The sequence below is a fragment of the Danio rerio genome, chromosome 21, assembly GCF_049306965.1.
Source record: "Danio rerio strain Tuebingen ecotype United States chromosome 21, GRCz12tu, whole genome shotgun sequence".
In the NCBI taxonomy this organism is placed as follows: Eukaryota; Metazoa; Chordata; class Actinopteri; order Cypriniformes; family Danionidae; genus Danio; species Danio rerio.
This window is the reverse complement of record NC_133196.1, coordinates 44,395,001-44,416,365: the sequence shown is the minus strand read 5'-3', so window position 1 is coordinate 44,416,365 and position 21,365 is coordinate 44,395,001. Positions and strand designations below refer to the sequence as shown.

Below are 21,365 nucleotides of genomic sequence, written 5' to 3'. Positions count from 1 at the left end.
TTTTTTTTAAGTCTTGGCAAAATTCTGAACAGTCTTGTTGTGCCAACTGTGTCATGATATTCACTAATCTAGCGTATGAAACCTTTTATGATAAAGTCATGTCCCTATCCATCTCAAGATAAAGTTTCAGCTCATGAATATTTAACAAGCATAACCTAAAAATGCCCCATTCATATCTCATCGGTTCATCTTAATTTACATTTTCCGTAGTGTGTGCGAGATCTTTAGATGCGCTTCAGAAGTCGAATGGTTTCATCATTAATCTGCCATTTTAACTGTTGCCGAAAGTTACTTGAAGATTCTAAATTTCATTTAACCTTGTTGCAGGGAACTTGAGGTTTGTCATTTCTTTCTTTCTTTTTCTTTTTTTCCTTTTTTTATGATAGTGGAAGTAATGTCCATGTATACGTGAAGTCAGTTAAAATAAATTGCATGTAATGATATTTTTTTATAAATTAGCATAGGTCTCTGTCTCTTCACGCCCTTAGAAAATTAGCATAACAAAAGGTAAATTTTGGTGCATTTAAACAAAACGGGTGTTTATTTAACATATATATCCATTAAAATAAGTGTTGGTTCACACACCATCTTTAGGAATAGAAAGAAAATACGAGCTATTTCAACAACAATAAAATTACACACAACGACATTTCAATTAAATGCTATATGATTTATGTTTCTCTTGATTTTTCCTGTCAAACATTAATTTGGGTGTACTAATATATATATATAATGAAGTCAGAATTAATAGCCCTCCTGAATTATTAGCCCCCCTTGTTTATTGTTCCCCCAATTTCTGTTTAACAGAGAGAGTATTTTTTCAACACATTTTTAAACATATTTTGATAACGCATCTCTAATAACTGCTTTATTTTATATTTGCCATGATGACAGAAAATTGTATTTGACTAGATATTTTCCAAGACAGTTTTATACAGTTTAAAGTGATGTTTAAAGGCTTCACTAGGTTAATTAGGGTAACTAGGCAGAATATGGTAGTATTGGCTAATAAGGCAAGTTATTGTATAACAATGGTTTGTTCTGTAGACTAAAGATGTAGCCTAAATAAGCTAATAATTTTGAGCTAAATAGTTTAAAAAAAATAGAAACTGCTTTTATTCTAGCTGAAATTAAAAAAAAGACTTTCTTCAGAAGAAAAAATATTATCAGATATAATGTGAAAATTTCCTTGCTCTGTTAAACATCATATGGGAAAAATAAATAACGAAAAAAAATTAAATGGGGTTTAATAATTCTGATTTTAACTGTATTTATATGCTAAATTAATCAAATGTTTATTGTAAAAGTAAATAATTATTTTTGCATCATAAAGTTATATTTAAATTACTTTTTTAATTACAGTCTGGGAGATGACCAGCTAAAACCAGCTTGACCAGCCTAGCCAAGCTGGGAGTCCAGCCGAAACTGGCTATATCCAGCTTAAACCAGGCTGGTCAAGCTGGTTTTAGGTGGATTTGGCTGGTCATTTTCCAGCCTGACCAACTAAGACCAGGCTGGAAATGGCTGGAAACCAGCCTGAAATGGCCAAAACCCCTCTAAAACCTGGCTGGTCGACCAGCTAAAACCAGCCAACCAGCCTAGGCTGGTTTAAGCTGGATTTTTCAGCTGGGATGCTACTTTTGCTAATGCTAATGCTAATTTTTTACCTGTAAGTGGCTGTAAACTATTTAAATTTGGGCTGAATTTAAACAAATCAAGCTGAACGTACTAAGGATTCGTTTTAAAAAGGAATGTCCAAGCCATGCTCGTATACAGCAACAAACCAATTATGGTGACGGTGTTCTTGACAGCCAAACCACCTGACTGATGCTTCAGCATTAGGTCTCACATTGCATGCATGGAAAGATCAACCTCACGGTGACTTCACAAGTCTCTCAGACTGATAGCCTCGCATCTGCCCACATCATCTCGAAGCCTCCCATTGTCATCTAGAAAACAGATTCATTATTTAAGGTTTGCGATGGTATTTACGGGCTTGTCATCATCCGGCAGCAACGTGGCACTGATTTCAGATGACATGTTTTATTGATTTGGTTTTGGTGAGATGTGACAGGAGTTTGCTCTTCTGTAGGCATTATAGTCTGTGTTCCGCGGTACGGTCATGCAGTCGTCGTCGGTGTGTTTGCTCCATCTATTTCCATTCGTATCCAGGCTCCATAAGCGAGCTCTGAGTGCTTGTCGCTCCAGCAGCAGGGGATGAGAGAATGACGAGCGGGGTAAAACTGCTGGCTGACGTGCGTCCCACGGGGCAATCAACACTGCTTGCATTAAATCAAATAGACTCTGAGTGTTTTTCACTTGGCTTCCCAGAGTAAGAGAAGGCAGTGCATTATTCATGTATATTTGAATATGTCAAAGCCACTGAAGCCAAATTAACTTGAACACCCTGCTGAAAGTTTGGGTAAGATGGGTGGGATATGGGGCAATGTACTTTATTTTATTTATTCATTTATTTGGCTTGTAATTTGACGAGCTGGAATGTATAGCTTTGATTTAAAATACACTTATGATGCTGCCGCCACCATGCTTCACTGTAGGGATGGTATTAGCCTGGTGATGAGCGGTGCCTGGTTTTCTTCGAACGCAACCCCTGGCATTCACTCCAAAGAGTTCCATTTTAGTCTCATCTGACCACAGAATTTAGTTTCTTATAGGCTGAGAGTCCTTCAGATGCCTTTTGGCAAACTCCAGACGGGGAGTGGCTTCCGTCTGACCACTCTACCATACGGGCCTGATTGGTGGATTGCTGCACAGTTGGTTGTTCTTCTGTAAGGTTCTCCTCTCTCCAAAGAAGAACGCTGGAGCTCAGACAGAGTGATCATTGGGTTATTGATCACCTCCCTGACTAAGGCCCTTCTCCCTGATCACTCAGCTTAGATGGCCGGCCAGCTCCAGGAAGAGTCCTGGTGGTTCCAAACATCTTCCACTTACAGATGATGGAGGCCACTGTGCTCATTGGAACTTTGAGAGCAGCAGAACTGTTTATGTAACCTTCCCCAGCCTTGTTCCTCGAGACAATCCTGTCTTGGAGGTCTACAGACAATTCCTTTGTCTTCATGCTTGGTTTGTGCTTTGACATCCACTGTCAACCCTGACGTCATTGACTTTCACTTTAAGATTTAAAGGGCTAGCATTGCACCAGACCCCCTTACGAGGTTTCGTTTGAAAGTGTAGAATCTATATTTTATGCACATATGCATCACTTTGGTTTTTATTCTACTGTACAAGTTATTTGCACTTAAATACACAGTATTTTGGATACCTGAGCTAGGTATTTTACATTGGTTCATTTTCATATTTTTCATACGACACATATGACATATGCAGTGGGTAGCACGTTTGCCTCACAGCAAGACGGTCGCTGGGTTGCTGGTTCGAACCTCGGCTCAGTTGGCGTTTCTGTGTGGAGTTTGCATGTTCTCCCTGCATTCGCGTGGGTTTCCTCTGGGTGCTCCGGTTTCCCCCACAGTCCAAAGTCATGCGGTACAGGTGAATTGGGTAGGCTAAATTGTCCGTAGTGTGTGTGTGTGTGTGTGAATGACTGTGTGTGGATGTTTCCCAGAGATGAGTTGCGGCTGGAAGGGCATCCACTGCGTAAAAACTTGCTGGATAAGTTGGCGGTTCATTCCGCTGTGGCGACCCCGGATTAATAAAGGGACTAAGCCGACAAGAAAATGAATGAATGTTTCCATGGCGAGGAAGTGAAAACAATACATTTATGATCAATAAGCAGCCCCAGATAGCACAGACAGCTGTCATCTCTTACCTTATGCTGTGTGCTTCAGGGCCATTCTCCTCTGTTTTTGAGGTGATGTGCATAAGTAATCCTTTTATTTGTCTGATGTGGTTCAAACACAGTAAATTATATTTGATCAAACAAAAGAATAGGGAAATATGAAAACAATGATCGATCCCTGTGGCTTATATAGCACCTCTTATCAGTTATACCAGTCTATAATACCAGTTTACAGTCTGTTACAAAAAAAAAAAAAAAAATACAGGCTATGTTACCAACCAATAATGTAGAGACTTTGGTGACATCTGGTGGCTAAAGATGGCATAAAATTTCAAAATATATCAACATTTCAATGCCACTAATGACTGTATTACTTAATGGCTCTATGGGAGGCGCTGTTTGTTGGGATGTGTGTGTGAGTATGTTTTTTCACAATGTCGTTATGGGGTTTTGTGTATAGCATTTTGAGGAAATAAATACATTTAATCAATTTTGGAATAAGGCTGTAACAAACAAATGTGGAAAAAGTGAAGCACTGTGAATACTTTCTAGATGCACTCTATATTGCAAAAAAGGAAGCAAGAACAGACTTTTTAATTAGAGGCTTAATGTCATCTAGTTTGAAGGTTTCAGGCACATATTCTAGTAGTATGGATCAACTCAAAATGTAAGAAAAATAAAGTTACCAACTTTTATAACCTTCAATCCCTTGCAATGCAAATCTGCTAATGAGCCATTTAATTCCTTTAAAATGTAACCTAAATCACCTTTTACATTGCAATATACAGTGCATCCGGACACTATTTATAGCGCTTCACTTTTTTCCACATTTTTATGTTACAGCCTTATTCCAATATGGATTAAATTTATTAATTTCCTCAAAATTCTACACACAATACCCCATAATGACAATGTGGAAAAGATTTTTTGAAACTGTAGCAAATTTATTACAAATAAAAACCTGAAAAATCACATGTACATCTGTATTCACAGCCTTTGCCATGAAGCTGTACATACCTGTAGAGCTCAGGTACATTCTGTTTCCACTGATCATTCTTGAGATGTTTCAGCAGCTTAATTGGAGTTCACCTGTGGTAAATTCAGTTGATTGAACATGATTTGTAAATACATACACCTGTCTATATAAGCTCCCAGGGTTGACAGTGCATGTCAAATCACAAACCAACCATGAAGTCAAAGGAATTGTCTGTAGACCCTCCGAGACAGCATTGTCTCAAGGCTGGGGAAGGTAACAGAAAAGATTCAGCTGCTCTGAAAGTTCCAAAGAGCACAGTGGCCTCCATCATCCGTAAGTGGAAGATGTTTGGAACCACCAGGACTCTTCCTGGAGCTGGCCGGCCATCTAAGATGAGTGATCGAGGAGAAGGGCCTTAGTCAGGGAGGTAATCATTAACCCGATGATCACTCTGTCTGAGCTCCAGTGTTCTTCTCTGGAGAGAGAGGAGAACTTTACAGTAAGACAAGCACCTGTGCAGCAATCCAACAATCAGGCCTGTATGGTAGAGTGGCCAGACAGAAGCCACTCACCATCGGGAGTTTGCTAAAAGGCATCTGAAGGACTCTCAGACCATAAGAAACTAAATTCTCTGGTCTGATGAGACTAAAATTGAACGCTTTGAGTGAATGCCAGGCGTTACATTTGGAGAAAACCAGGCACGGCTCATCACCAGGCTAATCCCATCCCTACAGTGAAGCATGTTGGTGGCAGCATCATGCTGTGGGGATGTTTTTCAGCAGCAGGAACTGGAAGACTAGTCAGGATAGAGGGAAAGATGAATGCAGCAATGTACAGAGACATCCTGAATGAAAACCTGCTTCAGAGTGCTCTTGACCTCAGACTGGGGCGGCGGTTCATCTTCCAGCAGGACAATGACACAAAACACACTGCCAAAATATCAATGGAGCGGCTTCACAACATCTTGTTGAATGTCCTTGAGTGGCCTAGCCAAAGCCCAGACCCAAATCCTATTAAACATCTCTGGAGAGATCTGAAAATGGCTGTACACAGTCGCTTCCCATCTAACCTGATAGAGCTTGAGAGAAACTGCAAAGAGGAATGGGCAAATATTCCCAAAGACAGGTGTTGAAAATGTACAATTTTGTTTTTCAAGCATAAATCATTGACTGCAGTGCACACAAAGAAAAACACACAACAACAGTTTCAGAGGGTAATAATTCTTGGAATGGATCGTCGAGTTTTTCCTTTTTTTTTTTCTCAGTCATTCTTTTAGCTCAGATTTCTATTTTCTTTTTTTTTTTTTATTAGTTGCAAACGTTTATATTTTTGGCCAATTGTTTTGTTTCGTCCCCCTTCATATTCTCCTTTCTCACCTCCATTCCATTATCTTTATTGATTAGCAAACATGCAACTGTTAGAAATCCATTTTACAAACAGCAAACTGAAAAATACATTAATAACGTTTTATAAACAGTAATAAAGTCAAAATCTATTCACGCTAAATGTATGACATCGTACTAATGTGGTATAATAAAACGGTTGTATAAATGATCGAAATCCATTCTTGAAGTTCACACAGTTCTGAGTCCTACAAGACTCGTGTACAAAACCAACATAAAGACCGGCCAGACTTTACATGAGCGAGTTGAGTGGAGATTACAAAAACAATATGTACAACTAATCGGGAGGCGCCGGGGGAAAAGGGTCGTCACTGAATGTTTGGCTTCCGCTGGCATGTTAACATGCGATTTCAAATGCCACATCAACCATAGACATAGGAAGGTTTTACACTGATCCTTTATTAAAAGGAACTTATATCTTAATTGTTTTTTTAGCAAAGTATGTAAATATGATCATTAAAAAAATATATATGCATACCTACATATATTTTCTTATTTCTCCGAATGAACACGCATACAGATGCCAGCATGCTCTGGGACAGGGGTAACCAATCTTGTTCCTGGAGGTCCGGTGCTCTGCAAGATTTAGCTCCAACTTGCCTCAACACACCTGCCTGGGGGATTCAAGTAGCAAGAGCTTGATTAGCTTGTTCAGGTGTGTTTGATTAGGGTTGGAGCTGAACTCTCAAGGATAGCGGACCTCCAGGAACAAGTTTGGCGATCCCTGCTCTAGGACAAGGGTGTCCAAACTCGGTCTTGGAGAGTTTAGCTCCAACCCTAATCAAACACACCTGAACAAACTGATCAAGCTCTTACTAGATATACTAGAAACTTCCTAGCAGGTGTGTTGAAGCAAGTTGGAGCTAAACTCAACAGGACACCGGCCCTCAAGCACCGAGTTCGGACAACCCTGCTCTAGGATAACATTTAAGCTTCTAGAAAAGGGCGTAATTGTGACCTTTATTTTACAGGACCAGGCTTTTGGAGTGTTAATAATGGAAATAAAGTTCTCCACAAGTGTAATTACACACGGTTGTGGTTCAACGACGACAAAAAAAAAAGTTTAGCTGAAGCCATAAGTTCACTTAAATTGTTCTGAAAGAGGTTTGCTTGGTGATTGATTCATTTTAACAGCTAAAATAAAAAGTCGTTACCACCGCAACCATTTACAAAATATACACTGCACTCTCAGGAATTAAGGTACACGATCTGTCACTGGGGTGGTTCCTACAGAGAACCGGAAGGGACGTGATGGTGGAGAAAAAAAAATATGGGTGGAAGAAAAAAAAGCCAAGTGATAGTTAAACATATTTGTAAAAGTTGTTGCGTTCCTTCGCAAAGATGTTTTGCGTTCACTCACAAAACTGTTGTTCTACAAACACTTCACTTCATACATGACGGCCCTTCTTTTTTTGCCGGTATTGTCCCGTATTTTACCATTGTATCCTGTTATTAAAAATTTTCCCATAATTCTCTCATATTTTTAATCTTAAAAGCATGTTAAAATGAACATGAAAATGTCTGCATTCACTTTTCCATTATAGCTGTGCGTCGACCAGCGCCCTTCATATGCAACCTCTGAATCCTCTTATCATGTATAAGCGCTGACTGACAGACCATATGATAAACTGATCCCAAATCAGCTTCTGTACACGCAAATTAAAGTCTCACCTCTGTTATCAAACAAGTGCAGCAAATGAATCTCTCGTTTCGTTTTGTTTGATAGCGGAGGTGTCACTTCACGACCGCACTGATATGTAACGAAAGCATACTTTAACTATTTGTGCTCAATTAAAAGGAAATTAGCTGTGTTTAAAATAAAACACGCAGGACGTCCGGGCATGTTCACCTATTATTAAGTGTATTTGTCTGTTTAAACACACACCCGAAGCTCAAGTTGTCCTGCACTTTTTAAATGCCGTGAACTGGGAGTCAGCCAGAGCTTATACGTGCTATTCAGAGGTTGCATGAGGGGCGCTGATCGACGCTCAGCTTTACTGGAAAGAAAGTGAATGCAGACATTTTTACATTAATTTCAACATGCTTTCAAGATTAAAAATATGACAGAAATATGGAAAAATACCTAATAGTAGGATATAATGGTAAAAGATGGGAGAATCCCAGCAAAAACAGGAGGATTGTCATGTATGAAGTGAAGTGTTTGTCGAACAGTTTGTGAGGGAACGCAAAACATATTTGCGAGATAACTCAAAATATCTTTGCGAGGGAACGCAAAAACTTTCAAAAATATATTTACCTATCACTTTTTGTTTCTCCCACCCATTTTTTTTCTCCACCATCACGTCCCTTCCGGGTCTCCGTAGGTACCTTTTCAATAGGTACAAATTTGTACCTAAAAGGTCCATAATAATACCTCAAGAGTACATATAAGTGGGCAAAAAGTACAGAAGTGTTCCTCTTAAAATTATTAGGTACTAATAAGTACTCTTAAGGTATTATTATAGACCTTTTAGGTAAAAATTTCTACTTTTCAAAAAGGTACCACCCCAGTGACAGATCGCTTACCTTCATTTCTGAGGGAGTGGGAAAAAAAACGAGCCTTAAATCTTAAAAAACGCCAGCGGTACACTGACGACATAAGGGGTAAATAAAATGTAAATCAATCTGGAATACATTCACAACACCTATGTTCACCTCGGTTACCAACTTTCTCGAAATCCTCATCCAAACTCTTGATGGTTTTGGAAGATCACCCAGATGTGAGAAATAAATATGAACAGTCCAACACACTGATCAAAACGAAGTGTGCCACATATATCTTCTACAGATTCAATATTTACAGGAAGAGAGAAGGAAAAAAAATAATAACTACTTCAAGGGATATATACATATATATTGGGTCATTTTTGGAAATCAGATACAAAAGATTTGAAGGGGTTTGACATCATGAGGGCATTTCATTTCTTCATAAAGGAAAGAGATGCCTTTAATGGGAATGATGCCATCAAAATAATTTCTACCAAGGCCAAAGTGGCACAAAGTGCAGATGAAGCTTCGTGGTGGGAAACGGGTGAAAGGATTTAGTGATTAAAAAGAAATTCACAGTAGTCACAAATGTTGTGAGTTACTGACATCTGCTCATGCACAGTGAAACAAAACGCCTCGCGGTCGAAACATTTCGCGCTCGCTCTCAGCAAAAGTGAGAGTTTGATATATATAATGCAGAATTTCAGAGAGACAGAAACACTGCAGGTCGTCTCACATCCTCGTATGTTCTCCTGGACAGAGGACGCTCCTTGCCCTTCTCATTTCTCCAGCTCTCAAAATACTGAAAACCCTCATTTAGAAAAAAAAACTATTCGTCTCATTCAAATGGACTTAAATTACAAACAAAAAAAATCATTAAAATAATAGTCCTCCAACAAAAAGTGGCGCCGCTTCCCCATCCTCATCGCCTCCATGAGCGGCTCTCGTATTCATCGTCTTCATCATCGTCTTCTTCCTCTTCCTCTGGGAGCAGAAAGGGGCTGACTGGCTCCTATATATGAGCAAAGTACATTGCATGTCAAAATAATAACAGCTTAAAGCAGGTCAAGATCTGAGAAACAATATCCTTACTGGTCTCACACAAGTTTTCTTTAGTTTCTAGAAATGCTAATAAGGATGTAACAATTCACCTGACTCAAGGTTCGATCCGATTCACGATTTAGTTCAACAAAATTATTTTAAAGAGCCCATATTATGGGTTTTTGAAAATGCCCTTCTCCTGGTAGTCGTTGTAGTAGTATCAGTATTAGTAGACACTTTAGTAGTAGTAGTCGTGGTTGTGGCTGTAGTAGAAGCAGTAGTAGTTGTAATATAAGTAACTTTCTGTAGTAGTAGTTGGTGTAGCACTTGTGATTTATTATTATTGTTGTCAGTTATTACTGTTGTCCTTTCTCTCTTTTTACTCTCATATTTACTATCATACATTAATAAGCATTGTTGTTACTCCCTACCTCTGACTGGTTTCTTTCTATATGTTTTATCTATATCTGTGACACTTGCTTCATTTATTGACTGTTATTGTTCCTAATGTATGTACTCTGGCCTGTCCACCAAGTTACCTTTACTTGCATACACACACTCACACGCACACACTCACGCACATACCAGTACCTGACTATATTGTTGATGTTTTTGTTTTGTTGCTTTGTATTTGTTATCTGTTGATGTTTTCTTGTATTTGTATGATTTTTGCATATTCTAATAATAAGAAAAAAAAGAAAGAAAAAAAAAAAGAAAATGCCCTTCTATGTAGTGTGTAACACAGCTCTAAGTGAAGTGAAATATCCAGCTAAGGCTTAAATCTGTAAGAGTACAGTGTTTAAAACTGTTGATTCATCTATAAAAGAGTCGACTCATAGTGATTCAAATGAGTCGTCTTGATAACGAGTCATTAGGTGATTCGCCATGACGTAATAACGAAACCAAGTAGTCGCAAACCTGGGAGATTTGAAACCTGCGGCCCCGCCCTTTAACACAGAAATACCCACCCACCCTTGAGCAGTTTGAGTGCCTCTGGAAACTTCATGCTACAAAGAAGACTTTATCGGCCGTTTGTTAAAGGAAGGATCAGTAAAGAGTACTGATGGACATGTCAGGACATGGATCGGTTTCTTCCTCTATTTCTCTAGTGTAAGTACGTGCGATTAAAGTTGTTGCCTCGTTTACTCTAGCTTGCAAATGTATTTAGTTGTGATTTGTTACTTGTAACCGCGTGTACTGTATCAGGTTAATTCGCTATATTGTCATATTGCGTGCCGCTTTGTTTACGGACCTCCGTGGAGGAGTCCAGGTCCGGATTGGCTAATCGGGAGCACCGGGAGAAATCCCGGTGGGCCGGTCCGTTTTATGCCTGCGAGGGCCGGTGCCCCTAGCTGCTTGCACTCTCAGCAGTTGCACTTTTTTAATTTATTTATTAATTTGACCATAGCCACACTATTTTTATTCATTATTATGCCGCAGCCCCGCTGATTTTATTTATTTTCTCGCAGCCCCAAGAGCAAAATGCAGCCCGCAGGTTAATGATGATGGAAGTTATCATTGCAAATAGCGGCAACTTAGTGAATATTAATTCACTAAGTTGCTTTATTAATTTTAATGAATAATACACCTGCTCAATGAAAATCAGATGATTCACTACATTAATAAATCTGACATAACTTGATCAGAAATCTAAAAAGGGGAGAAAAAGAGTTGACATCAAGACATGCCATCTTGGTCTAGTGGTTAGCACGCAACGTTATCACGCCGCCGACCCGAGTTCGATCCTCAGCAGTATAATTTTTTTTTTTAATTTTTAATGTTTAGACAAATAATACTGTTTGGGTTACTTATGTAGGCGTACATTTTGTGTGTGTGTGTGTGTGTGTGTGTGTGTGTGTGTGACGCTGACGACTGTTACAAAGGACTGGATATCTATAAAGAATTGATGTTCTCATAATTACGAAAAACATTTGAAGTTCTTAAGCAGCTGTGTCCTTGAAAAAGACGTGTTATGCCGAGTTCAGACGGCATGATTTTCAAACTAGTCGTGTCACAGATGTTTTCACACTGCATGACTATCTGGGCCAGCGTTTCGTCGCTGCTTTGTTTACACTGCAAGATGGTTCGGCGACATGGACATTCACATTGCATGACTTTACTATAGCGAAAATCGCTGACAACTTCGTCCAAACTACGTCTCACAGCCAAAAAACGTTGTATATCTTTTGTTATTAACTACATAAAGAGAAAGAAGCCTTTAATGGGGTAGAACATGTACATGTTTGTTCACCTGGGTTTAAAGGGAATTAGCCATTTCTCCTCAACGTTGATAATAAACTAATTTCTTTCTGTATGAAATATCAAACAGACACTGTTGCTTCTGAGTCCTGTCAAACCTCCACTAGTTTTCCCTCCATTTCGTGGGTCCAAATAAACCGAAAAAGAGCGCTTTTAACTTCTCCCCCAGCCTCCCGCTGGCCTGCAGCAGGTATACACACACAAGTGAAAGCTGCTCTCTCATTGGCTGTAGGCGATCGCTGACGTTATTTTCAGTCAATACTCAATTCACACGGCATGATTTGAATCGCCGACAGCTCCAGATATTTAGCACGCCAAATATCTCACAGGCATCGGCGACTCATCGGCGATTCTCTCAGATCGCGTCTTTGATCGTTCATACTGTGTGATTGTCACTCACGTGCACGAGCAGCGATTTGCCTGTGATTTCAGGCATTTGTCGGCGATTTCTCAAAACCTGTCGGCGAGCCAAAATCGGGGCTAAAATCACGCAGTCTGAACTAGGCATAAGTGTCATTAGAAACTGAATTGGAAATAACGTTATTTTAATATAGTCAGTCGTCGATTGAGGTGGGCCGGTCTAAAGGCTTGAAACTCCAGAGCTCCCTGGCGGTGTCGTCCGAGGAGGAGGGCAATGGGTGTGTGAAAAGAGCAGAGTTTGACAAGCTAGGAGATATCCTCTCCAGTTCTTAGAGTTTTTGCTCAATAAAATAGTTAGTCGTCTGTATTTTCAAGTCCATCGTCTGTATTTACATTCACCCACTGGCAGCTAAAATCCACGCCTTACACTATCGAGCGTGTATGCACTGTGACGACTTTTTTATATTGTTGATTAGCTGCTGGGCATTTCACTCTGTCTCTTGCTGAAAGCTGTCAGCGTCAACCAATCGCAACAGACTATCATTGGTCCAATCAGCGCGATTTGCTTCGTGCTAAGGAGGGGTTAAGGAACAAATGAATCACTGGACTATTCATATGGGAGTCGCTGGGATACTTAGGTAAAAATAAATGCAGATTATAAGACCATGAAAGTGTTTTTTGACCTTGCATGCATATTAGACTGTTGTTGGAGACCCTTACAACCAAGATATGACCCTATTTCATGTATAATATGGGCTCTTTAAACAAATTTAAGGTGAAGAGCTCTTTTATTTTTTTTCTTAAATGCTGCACATTTTTTTAAAAATGTAATATATTTTCTGCCATGACTAAGGGCGTACTCACACCATGTACAGCTGCCTTGAACCGGGCCAAAGCATGCTTGCCCCCCTCCCTGGGGGCCTGGACATGCTTATGTCATCGATGATGCGCTGTTCAGTTTAAGAAGCGCTCTCGTTCAGCACAGTGGAGACATCTTTATATCGTTATATTGTTTTAGTCAAGTGCAGTGACACTCAGTCAAATATTTCGCCGAACAGATCAGCCACTTTTGACGCTCATAAACAATCATAAAGTCCTCGTGCTGCAGGAATTAGGAGGTTTGCTGAAGGTGCAGCGAGGGGTTTGTGTCTTTAATAATCTAGTTTGCAATTCAAATGAGCGCGGGGAGATGTCAAAACAGTTTATTTTTTCCTGGTTTTATTAATGAGACACGCCGTGCGCAAAATTGCCGCTACAGATGTGAGGACTCATTTCAGTGATAGTGAAAGTGTCAAGCGTGGATGATGTCAAACTCCGGGGGCGTTTTGTTTCGTGTTTGGTTCATCTTTATTGTCATTCAGTTTGACTTTATGACAGCTGCGATCTTACAGTGTGACATGACAGCCATGTTCATGCAGTCTGACATGCTACAATCGTTCAGGATTTTTTTTTTAAATCCCACAGTGTGAGCCGACCTTAAAGGCTAATTTATACTTCTGCATCAAACGCACGCGTATGCTACGGCTTTAACGTAGCATGGCGTTGGCGTACAGCCCTACGGCGTTGGCGTACAGCCCTACGTAGCCATCGGTGTCGCTGACATGCACCTCTCAAAAAATGTAACTACACGTCGCAATGACGCATAGCTCAAGCTCTGTGATTGGTCGACTTGGTAGCGCTGACGAGTCTGGGCGGGACCAAGAGCCGCGCGAATGGCGCGACCCCGATAGAGCGATTGTTTACAAGTGTGAAGTCCCGTGAAGGAGCTCCGGATGGAAAGTTTTGTTTTGTTTTTACCTCATAGTTAAAGTTGTTGCACGTCCGCCGGTTCCTGCCTCAAAATGAGCGAGTTTGAGCCATTTGTACATTCAGGAAGTGTTCAGGAAAAGCAAAACAGCAGCGAAGAAACTCGATGTGAGAAAGCCCTTTAACGACCCCTAGAGGAAGGTTTCGTGATAAGGAGTTCAGTGACAAAAGGCAGTCATGACGGCTGGAGAGACACAGGCTGCAGATCGGCTGGCTGGACTGTGCAACCGATTTGTACATGTTTTACACCAGTGTGTAATTGATTATGGGTGAGTCCCTTTTGTTTGCTATCCTTTGATCCAGATAAATGTTCTGATTACTGTTAATGTCTTGTAAATCACACTGTATGTCTCGTGATTCCCACGTGCGCCATAACCGAAAGTGAAACCATGTTATCAAACCCAACGATCTCCTTTCGGACTTTGAACTGGAAATTCACTTTGATTCATAGTTTGATATAACCTTTTTTATATATCTGTTTAATATATATCACCTGATTCAGTCAATAATTCGTAAAATGTTCACCTTTGGGTAGATTTAGCCTGTACAATAATACTAAATGCTCATTCCAATTGCTTACAACAGTATATTTAATTCATCATTGTCTTTATAATTCACAATTACACGATGTATGTTTATTTGTATCTTAATTAATAAGTTTGTTGTATAATTTACTGACCTTAGCAATTGTTCCTCTTTGTATTTTTCTGTCTTCTACCACACGTGTGTAATGACATTCCAGCTTGATTAAACTTACAAAACTGGGAATCCTTCTCCTGTTCTCTTACCGGAACTACCCCTTTCATCTTGTGTGCACGACACCTGAACCCCCTAAGCGTCCCATACGCTCGTATACTCGACACAGAGGAACATTTAAACCTCACTGCCAACTAGCGTTTCGGAAATGTTAATGCAGACCAACAGAGACAGCGCGCAGAAGTATAAATGCACAGCTACGCGCGTTGCCTGCGCCGTGAGTTACGCCGGTCACTTGACGCAGAAGTATAAACCAGGCTTAAGTCGATCTCTCTCTTTTGTATTTTATAGTGCTGTATTTATACGATGGACATCCTGCGTTCTCCAGCCTTCGGCGCAAAGACTGAAGCTCTGCACAGAAAGTTTGGCCAGAGTAGAAGTTTTGCAAAAGTCCAGGATTAAATAAATTCAAAGCAAAGTTGAAATGAACTTCTGAGACAACTTTTTTGAGAGAAATGTTGTTCGTTGGTCATTCACAGTGTGCAATTTCAGCTATAATTTGGTCATGAGACAAATTTGGTAAATCCTTAAAGAAGGCTGAAAAGAAAAATGATCAGACAAACAAGGTTTCTACCCAGAAGCGACGATCATACATGCAACATGCAAGCTCGCACATCATTTGCTTGACACTGCCATTTATATCATTAAAACACTTGCAATCTTGCAATGTGATTACCGTCATAACATGGATTCCTGCAGCGTTGACCTCTTCCTTTGACTCTTCCTCTTCTGGTTCTGTGGACACGGAGGGGGTTTTAGGTTTGTACCACGAGATTTGTAGAATTCGACCCTTAAACTTGGCTCCTTGGTTTGCAGCCTGAAAAAAAAAAACGAGCACAATTTAGTAACCTCTTGCAATATAGGTTAAATAAATGGAAACTGTAAGAGCCACATACGTTTTCTGCATCACTGCGGGTTTTGAAGGTCATCACGACACTGGAAGCATCATGTTCACGAAGCTCTTCGATTTCACCAAATTTCTAAAGATCAATCAAAAAGTTGGTGGATAATCAAATGTGTATCATATATACACATTTATTATAATACATACTATGTATATTCAAGTCTTACCACAAAATGCGGCATGAGTTCTTCCTTCTCCTCCTGAGTGAAGCCAATAATGGAGAGTGCTCGGGGCCGGTGGTCTACCACCATGTGATTGGCTCCTCCACGCCCTCTGAGGTTCCGCCCTCTGCCCCTCCCTCTGCCTCGGGTTGGTGCCAGTGATGGTTTGCCACGCCCAGCTGGTATCAGTCCCAACCGTGTTGCCTAGGTAGTTTTAAAAACCATACTATTAAACTGCTGTATACAGTAGTACAGTCAGATGTGGAGGACTGATTTTCCAAGACTTGACTCACAAATTGACTTGTGATTTTTTTTCCTGACTTGAGTATTTTATTGTGTTTTTGTATTTAATGCCATGTCAGCTACCAAGGCTATTTTCATAGCAAGAAAATCCGATCGACCTGCTTACACTGCTGACACGAGAACACAGATCCGATTCATACCGGATAAACTTCCACATATGAACAAGGCCTGAATCTGATTTGGGTAAATTGAAATTCATGTGATTTGTTTCTGCTTACACGTACATGGGCCAAACTCGATCTGTGCCACATGGGAGAAAAATAAAAATCGGAATTGAGTCACTTGCACAGTGTAGTTTAATACGGCCAATGTTGCTCTTTGCAATGATCTTAAACCATGTCAATGCATCTCTGAGGAAATTAGTTTGTCAACAAATAGGTTCAGTGATTTAATGACCAATTATGCTTTCATTTTCAGTCATTCTCTTTAAATCAGAACAGAATGAACTAATAAGCTGAGTAAACGCTACAGATACTGCCTCAATGTGCTGTTGGAAATACAAGTTAAGAGGTCGCTCATGTTCAATTCCTGTCTGGAAAACTTACATTTACATATTTAATGTTGATTCTAGAGTTCCTGAAGCTCTCCATCTACCGTGATGACTGTTTATATGGTTGTCAACAAATGAGATGCAACATTTTATTCTTTATGCCAACTAAGCACTTGAACATCACAAGCTTGTAACCATGGCTGCACAAGGAGATTAGGTAATTTCCTATAGCCTGTGATGGCAGAATCACCGTTACCCACCGGAAGTCCAAATTTCTGGGATAATTTTAATTGTTTTATTTGATATTTTAGCTAGGATTACAATTTTCAGATATTAAAACTACGAGTCATCAAGAGTCTTGGTTAGACAAATCTTGTTTAGACAAGATTCTAAACTTCCAAGAAAAAAAAAAGACAAAGAGTCACTAAAGTCACATTAAATGTTGGTCATTTCACTTTCATGCCCTGAGAAAGCAAGTCTTTCAGACAGTATACTTCATCCCGTTCGCTCTCCAATCCATTAATTGTCCCCCCCCTCAATCTCCCTCTCATTTCTTACGTGAAAGCCAATCAAACATTAATGGACCGAAAGCATCAGTGTAAGGATAGGCATGTGTGTTGTTTAGGGACGAGTCCTTGGGGTTTGGGAAGTGCTCAGAGTTAAATGTGCAGGAGATGAAGTGTAATGACATGCATATTTCACACAAGCTAATTTAAGCCTGGTGCCAGTTGTGATGTTTTCGTTGTCACTCTTGTTTCATGAGTGCTTGCGTCAGAGCATGAGATTATGTCTGGGTGAATGGATTATGATTATGAGTCTGGAGTACATTAGTGCGTTTTGCTGAGTCAAGTCAAGCCACCTTTATTTTTTTAAAATGCTTTAAACAGCAGTAAAAAGAGCTTTATAGATATAATCAGATATGAGCTTTCATCAACGTGAAACAAGTATTCATGGCGCTTCACTTTTTCCACATTTTGTATGTTACCTTATTCCAAAACGAATTAAAGTGATTTATTTTCTCAAAATTCTACACACAATACCCCAAAATGACTATGTGGAAAAAAAGAGTTTGCCACAGAACCATGCCACAGAACTCAGATAAGCTCGGAGGAAAACAAAGCCAAAGGCAAGATTTATTAAAATATATGTTAATTAACAAAGAGCAACAATCATCTTTTCTCAACTTGTTGAGTAATACATGGTCATAGCCACCCTGATGTCGGCAGACGTCGGGGCAGAGGTTGCTGTCGTAGCTGTTTTGACAATTTCAGCTGTCGTGTTGGGTGGTGCATAATAACTGGCGATGGACGGCTGCAGCTGTTCTTTGTGGCCAACAGCAACTTTGTTGCTAGCATGTGGTGCTTTACAGCATTTATGCCTATAAACGATATACTTATAGTCTTTTAACAATACGTACAGTGGGCCTTGTTGTTGTTTTCGGTGTCTTTCTCCAACCAGGAGTATGCAAATTTACATTTTCCCATTTTGCCATCTGTTTCACTCTATGGTTTCGCTACATGTGGAGAGCATCACATCACCTTCCCGCATTTGTCACAAATTACGTGACATCACCCGGACGAAGAAGCATGGTCGGACGTGCCCCGGCTAAAATCGCGTGGATCGATCATGCCGTTGTTAATATTAGGAAGGAAAATAAATATATTTATGCGTTTTTGGAGTCAAACACTTTGGACAACGCTTGAACAAAAATGAAGACCTCGTTAACACACAATTAAGACTTTTAAATACCTTTTAAGGGCCTTAATTTTCTCATAATTTATTTATTATCTTTTAATACTTTAAGACCCCGCGGACACCCGCTAATTACATTTTCTAGAATTTGGTTGCCCTTCTTAGAGCTTGTTACATATCCGAGGCTTGAAGCAATGTCTTGCTTATCTTCCACTATTAGTCTGCACCTTCAATACTTTTTTTTTTTTTTTTAAGTAAAACCACAGTTCCGAAAAAAAAAAATGCACTCAATAATTAAAACGTACAGCAAAGAGCTTAGAAAGACTAAGAGGCGACACTTTATAGAACATTCCATTGCAACAGCAGCGCCCAGCAACAGCCCCGGATTCTGCCATTTTGGAGTGAAAGTGATCGGCCATCCATTGGATCTCATTACTGTTGCGATGGCAAGCAGCTGCTTTGTTTTTTATTTATTTATTTAAAAAGCACATTAAAGCTCAGATATAACCTGAAAGACGACAATACAACACTTACTTTAACAATCATCAGCACTTTTATTAGTTTATTTAACAGACTTTTAATATGCTGCTGTTCTATTGGAGTTTTCATTCCAAAATGGCCACCGCGCCCTCTAGTGGCTTTTTTCTAAATTACACTACAGTGTCGCCTCTTGGTCATTCTAAGCTCTTTGCCTACAGTCAAAACCTGATAACTTTCAAAAACAAACAAAACTACATTTTAGATCAGACAAACAGGTAATAGTGACCAAAAACAAAAACAGCTGCTTACCTCCACCTGCAACTGTCCCAACCTCCTCTTCAGGTCAGTGGTATCTTCTCCTGATGTCAGCTTCTTATGGAAATCCAACTCGGCGTCAAGCAATTCTTTCTGTGCCTACAGAAAAGACAAGTATTATACTGGGGAAAAAACTCAAATCCTAATAAACCGTAAATAGCAATCTATATCACCACAGATGACTGAAGGGAGATCTTATAACAGCTTGTGATTTTGTGAGACTATAGAGGTTTACAGTAATACCTGTAATATTTACAATTCAAAGAAATGTAGGAAATCAACCGAATGTGAAATTAATGTGGTAGCATGTTCCCCAATATGTGATATTAAAGTCACAGGACAAGCATTCTGAAATCCTCTGATATGGGAAAAACACAACTTTTACAATTTACTAAACAAAGCCATAGCACACTTTCCAGTCCCACTTTATATTAAGTGTCCTTAACTACTATGTACTTCAATCAAAAAAATAAATACAATGTACTTACTGTGTTTATAATGTATTTGAGAACACTTGTGGTGCTTTTGAGTTGGGATAGCGGTTGGGTTATGGACAGGTTTGGTGGTATGGGTAGGTTTAAGGGTGGGTTAAGGTGTAAGGGATGGTCAACAGTGTATTTACAAATGTAATTACAAAAGTTAACTACAGATGTAGTTACAAACATGTATATAATCAAGCATAAGTACACAGTAAATACATGTATTTACACAATAAGTACATTGTAACAAACTATTAACTCCTATGTAAGTACATATTAGTTAAGGCCACTTAATATAAAGTGGGACCCACTTTCCATTTGAGTTTGCTTGACAGATACTTTGTCACAGTAATTGAGCAAAAATTAACCGCAGATACCTTTTATGTTACAATAAGGAGTTAAAAGTTATTTTCAGTTGATGAAAATAAGCGGGAAGGAGGGTCTAGAATATTATTAACAAGTACTATAATCTATGGTGTGACAAAAGAATCTCCTTTGTGAACTTCCTTACGTCTGTTTTTGACTTTGATTGTGTTGTGTTGGCAGTAGCTTGTGCGGTCGGGCTGATCTCGTTCTTCAGCTGAGAAATCTTTTCTGTCAGTTCTTTGAGAGTCTTCATGATGTTGGCCCTCTCCTCTGGCTTCATTCCTCTGTTTTTCTCCAGGCGGTTTATCAGGACCTGTAGAAGAAAGGTCAGGTAAATGTTGGTAACCTTCTTACATTTTTGTTTTTTTAACAAAACCGAATCAGAAGAAACATGAGTACTAGAGCAGGGTCATATAATGACCAATACAGTGCTCAGCATAAATGCATACGGCCTTCATAGAGCTCCCTATTGAATTACCGTATTTTCTGGACTAGAAGCCGCTACTTTTTTCCTAAGTTTTGAACTACGCGGCTTATACAAAGGTGCGACTATTCTGTGGATTTTCCTTCGCTAGGGATGCTCTAACCGGAATTAGAATCAAAAACAAGATAGACGAAAAAACGATGCAAAGAAATATAGACCATGCTACTTTTCTTTAGCTTATAAAGCATGCACGTCAAATGACTAACAGGTAATTATTTTCAAATCCTCCCCCTTCATCATGGAAACCACACAAAGAAGTTATTATGATGCAAGTTTTATGTTGAAGGCCATCGATCTTGCTATCCAGGAAGGAAACCTCGCTGCTGCACACAAGCTTAGCGTCAATTAACCTATGGTAAGACGTTGGAGGCGGCTGCGTGAAGAGCTCCTGCAACGTCGAAAGTCGGGAAAAGCTTTCAGAGGACATAAAAGCAGATTGCCTGAACTAGAGGTCTGCATTCCTGCGGTACATATATACTCAATATTATGTTATATATATTATAATTAATAAACAATAAATGTAAAGATTTTGTGATTTGTAATTTTTTGTAATAACTAATTTGAATTTAAATGCTATCTATTCCCAAAGATGGTCAGTGAGCAAACTCTTATTTTAATGGATATAATGGTTTAATAAAACTGTTTTGTTTAAATCCATCAAAAATTACTGCCTATATTCCCTGAAAAATGTATGAACTACAGCTGTAAGCAGCAATTAAGGGGCCAAGCAGTTCAGACCCATAATGAGTAAAGCAGAGGCCAAAAGCAACAAGGTTAGTAAAGAGCACCAAACCAAGTGAAACAATGCATTTTTGAATACATTTGAAGTATGTTTCACTAAAATTT

At 39.4% G+C, this 21,365-nt stretch overlaps 1 protein-coding gene across 50 annotated transcripts in view; it reads right to left on the bottom strand.

Annotated features, from left to right (window-relative positions):
• Positions 1–5,937: 5,937 nt before the first annotated feature.
• The window catches only part of rbm27 (RNA binding motif protein 27), a 47,262-nt gene continuing 31,834 nt past the window's right edge, over positions 5,938–21,365 (bottom strand). For 8 of the 50 annotated variants that reach the window (XM_005167934.6, XM_005167935.6, XM_005167936.6 and 5 more), the window contains 6 exons: positions 20,181–20,348; positions 19,185–19,289; positions 15,917–16,114; positions 15,742–15,825; positions 15,522–15,662; positions 5,938–9,635 (listed from right to left, as the gene is read on the bottom strand). In XM_005167934.6, the coding sequence (XP_005167991.2) occupies positions 9,546–9,635; positions 15,522–15,662; positions 15,742–15,825; positions 15,917–16,114; positions 19,185–19,289; positions 20,181–20,348 (786 nt within the window). In that variant the 3' untranslated portion in view covers positions 5,938–9,545. The remainder of the gene's footprint in view (positions 9,636–15,521; positions 15,663–15,741; positions 15,826–15,916; positions 16,115–19,184; positions 19,290–20,180; positions 20,349–21,365) is intronic. The other 42 variants (XR_012396886.1, XR_012396897.1, XR_012396910.1 and 39 more) reach the window with 14 other exon arrangements.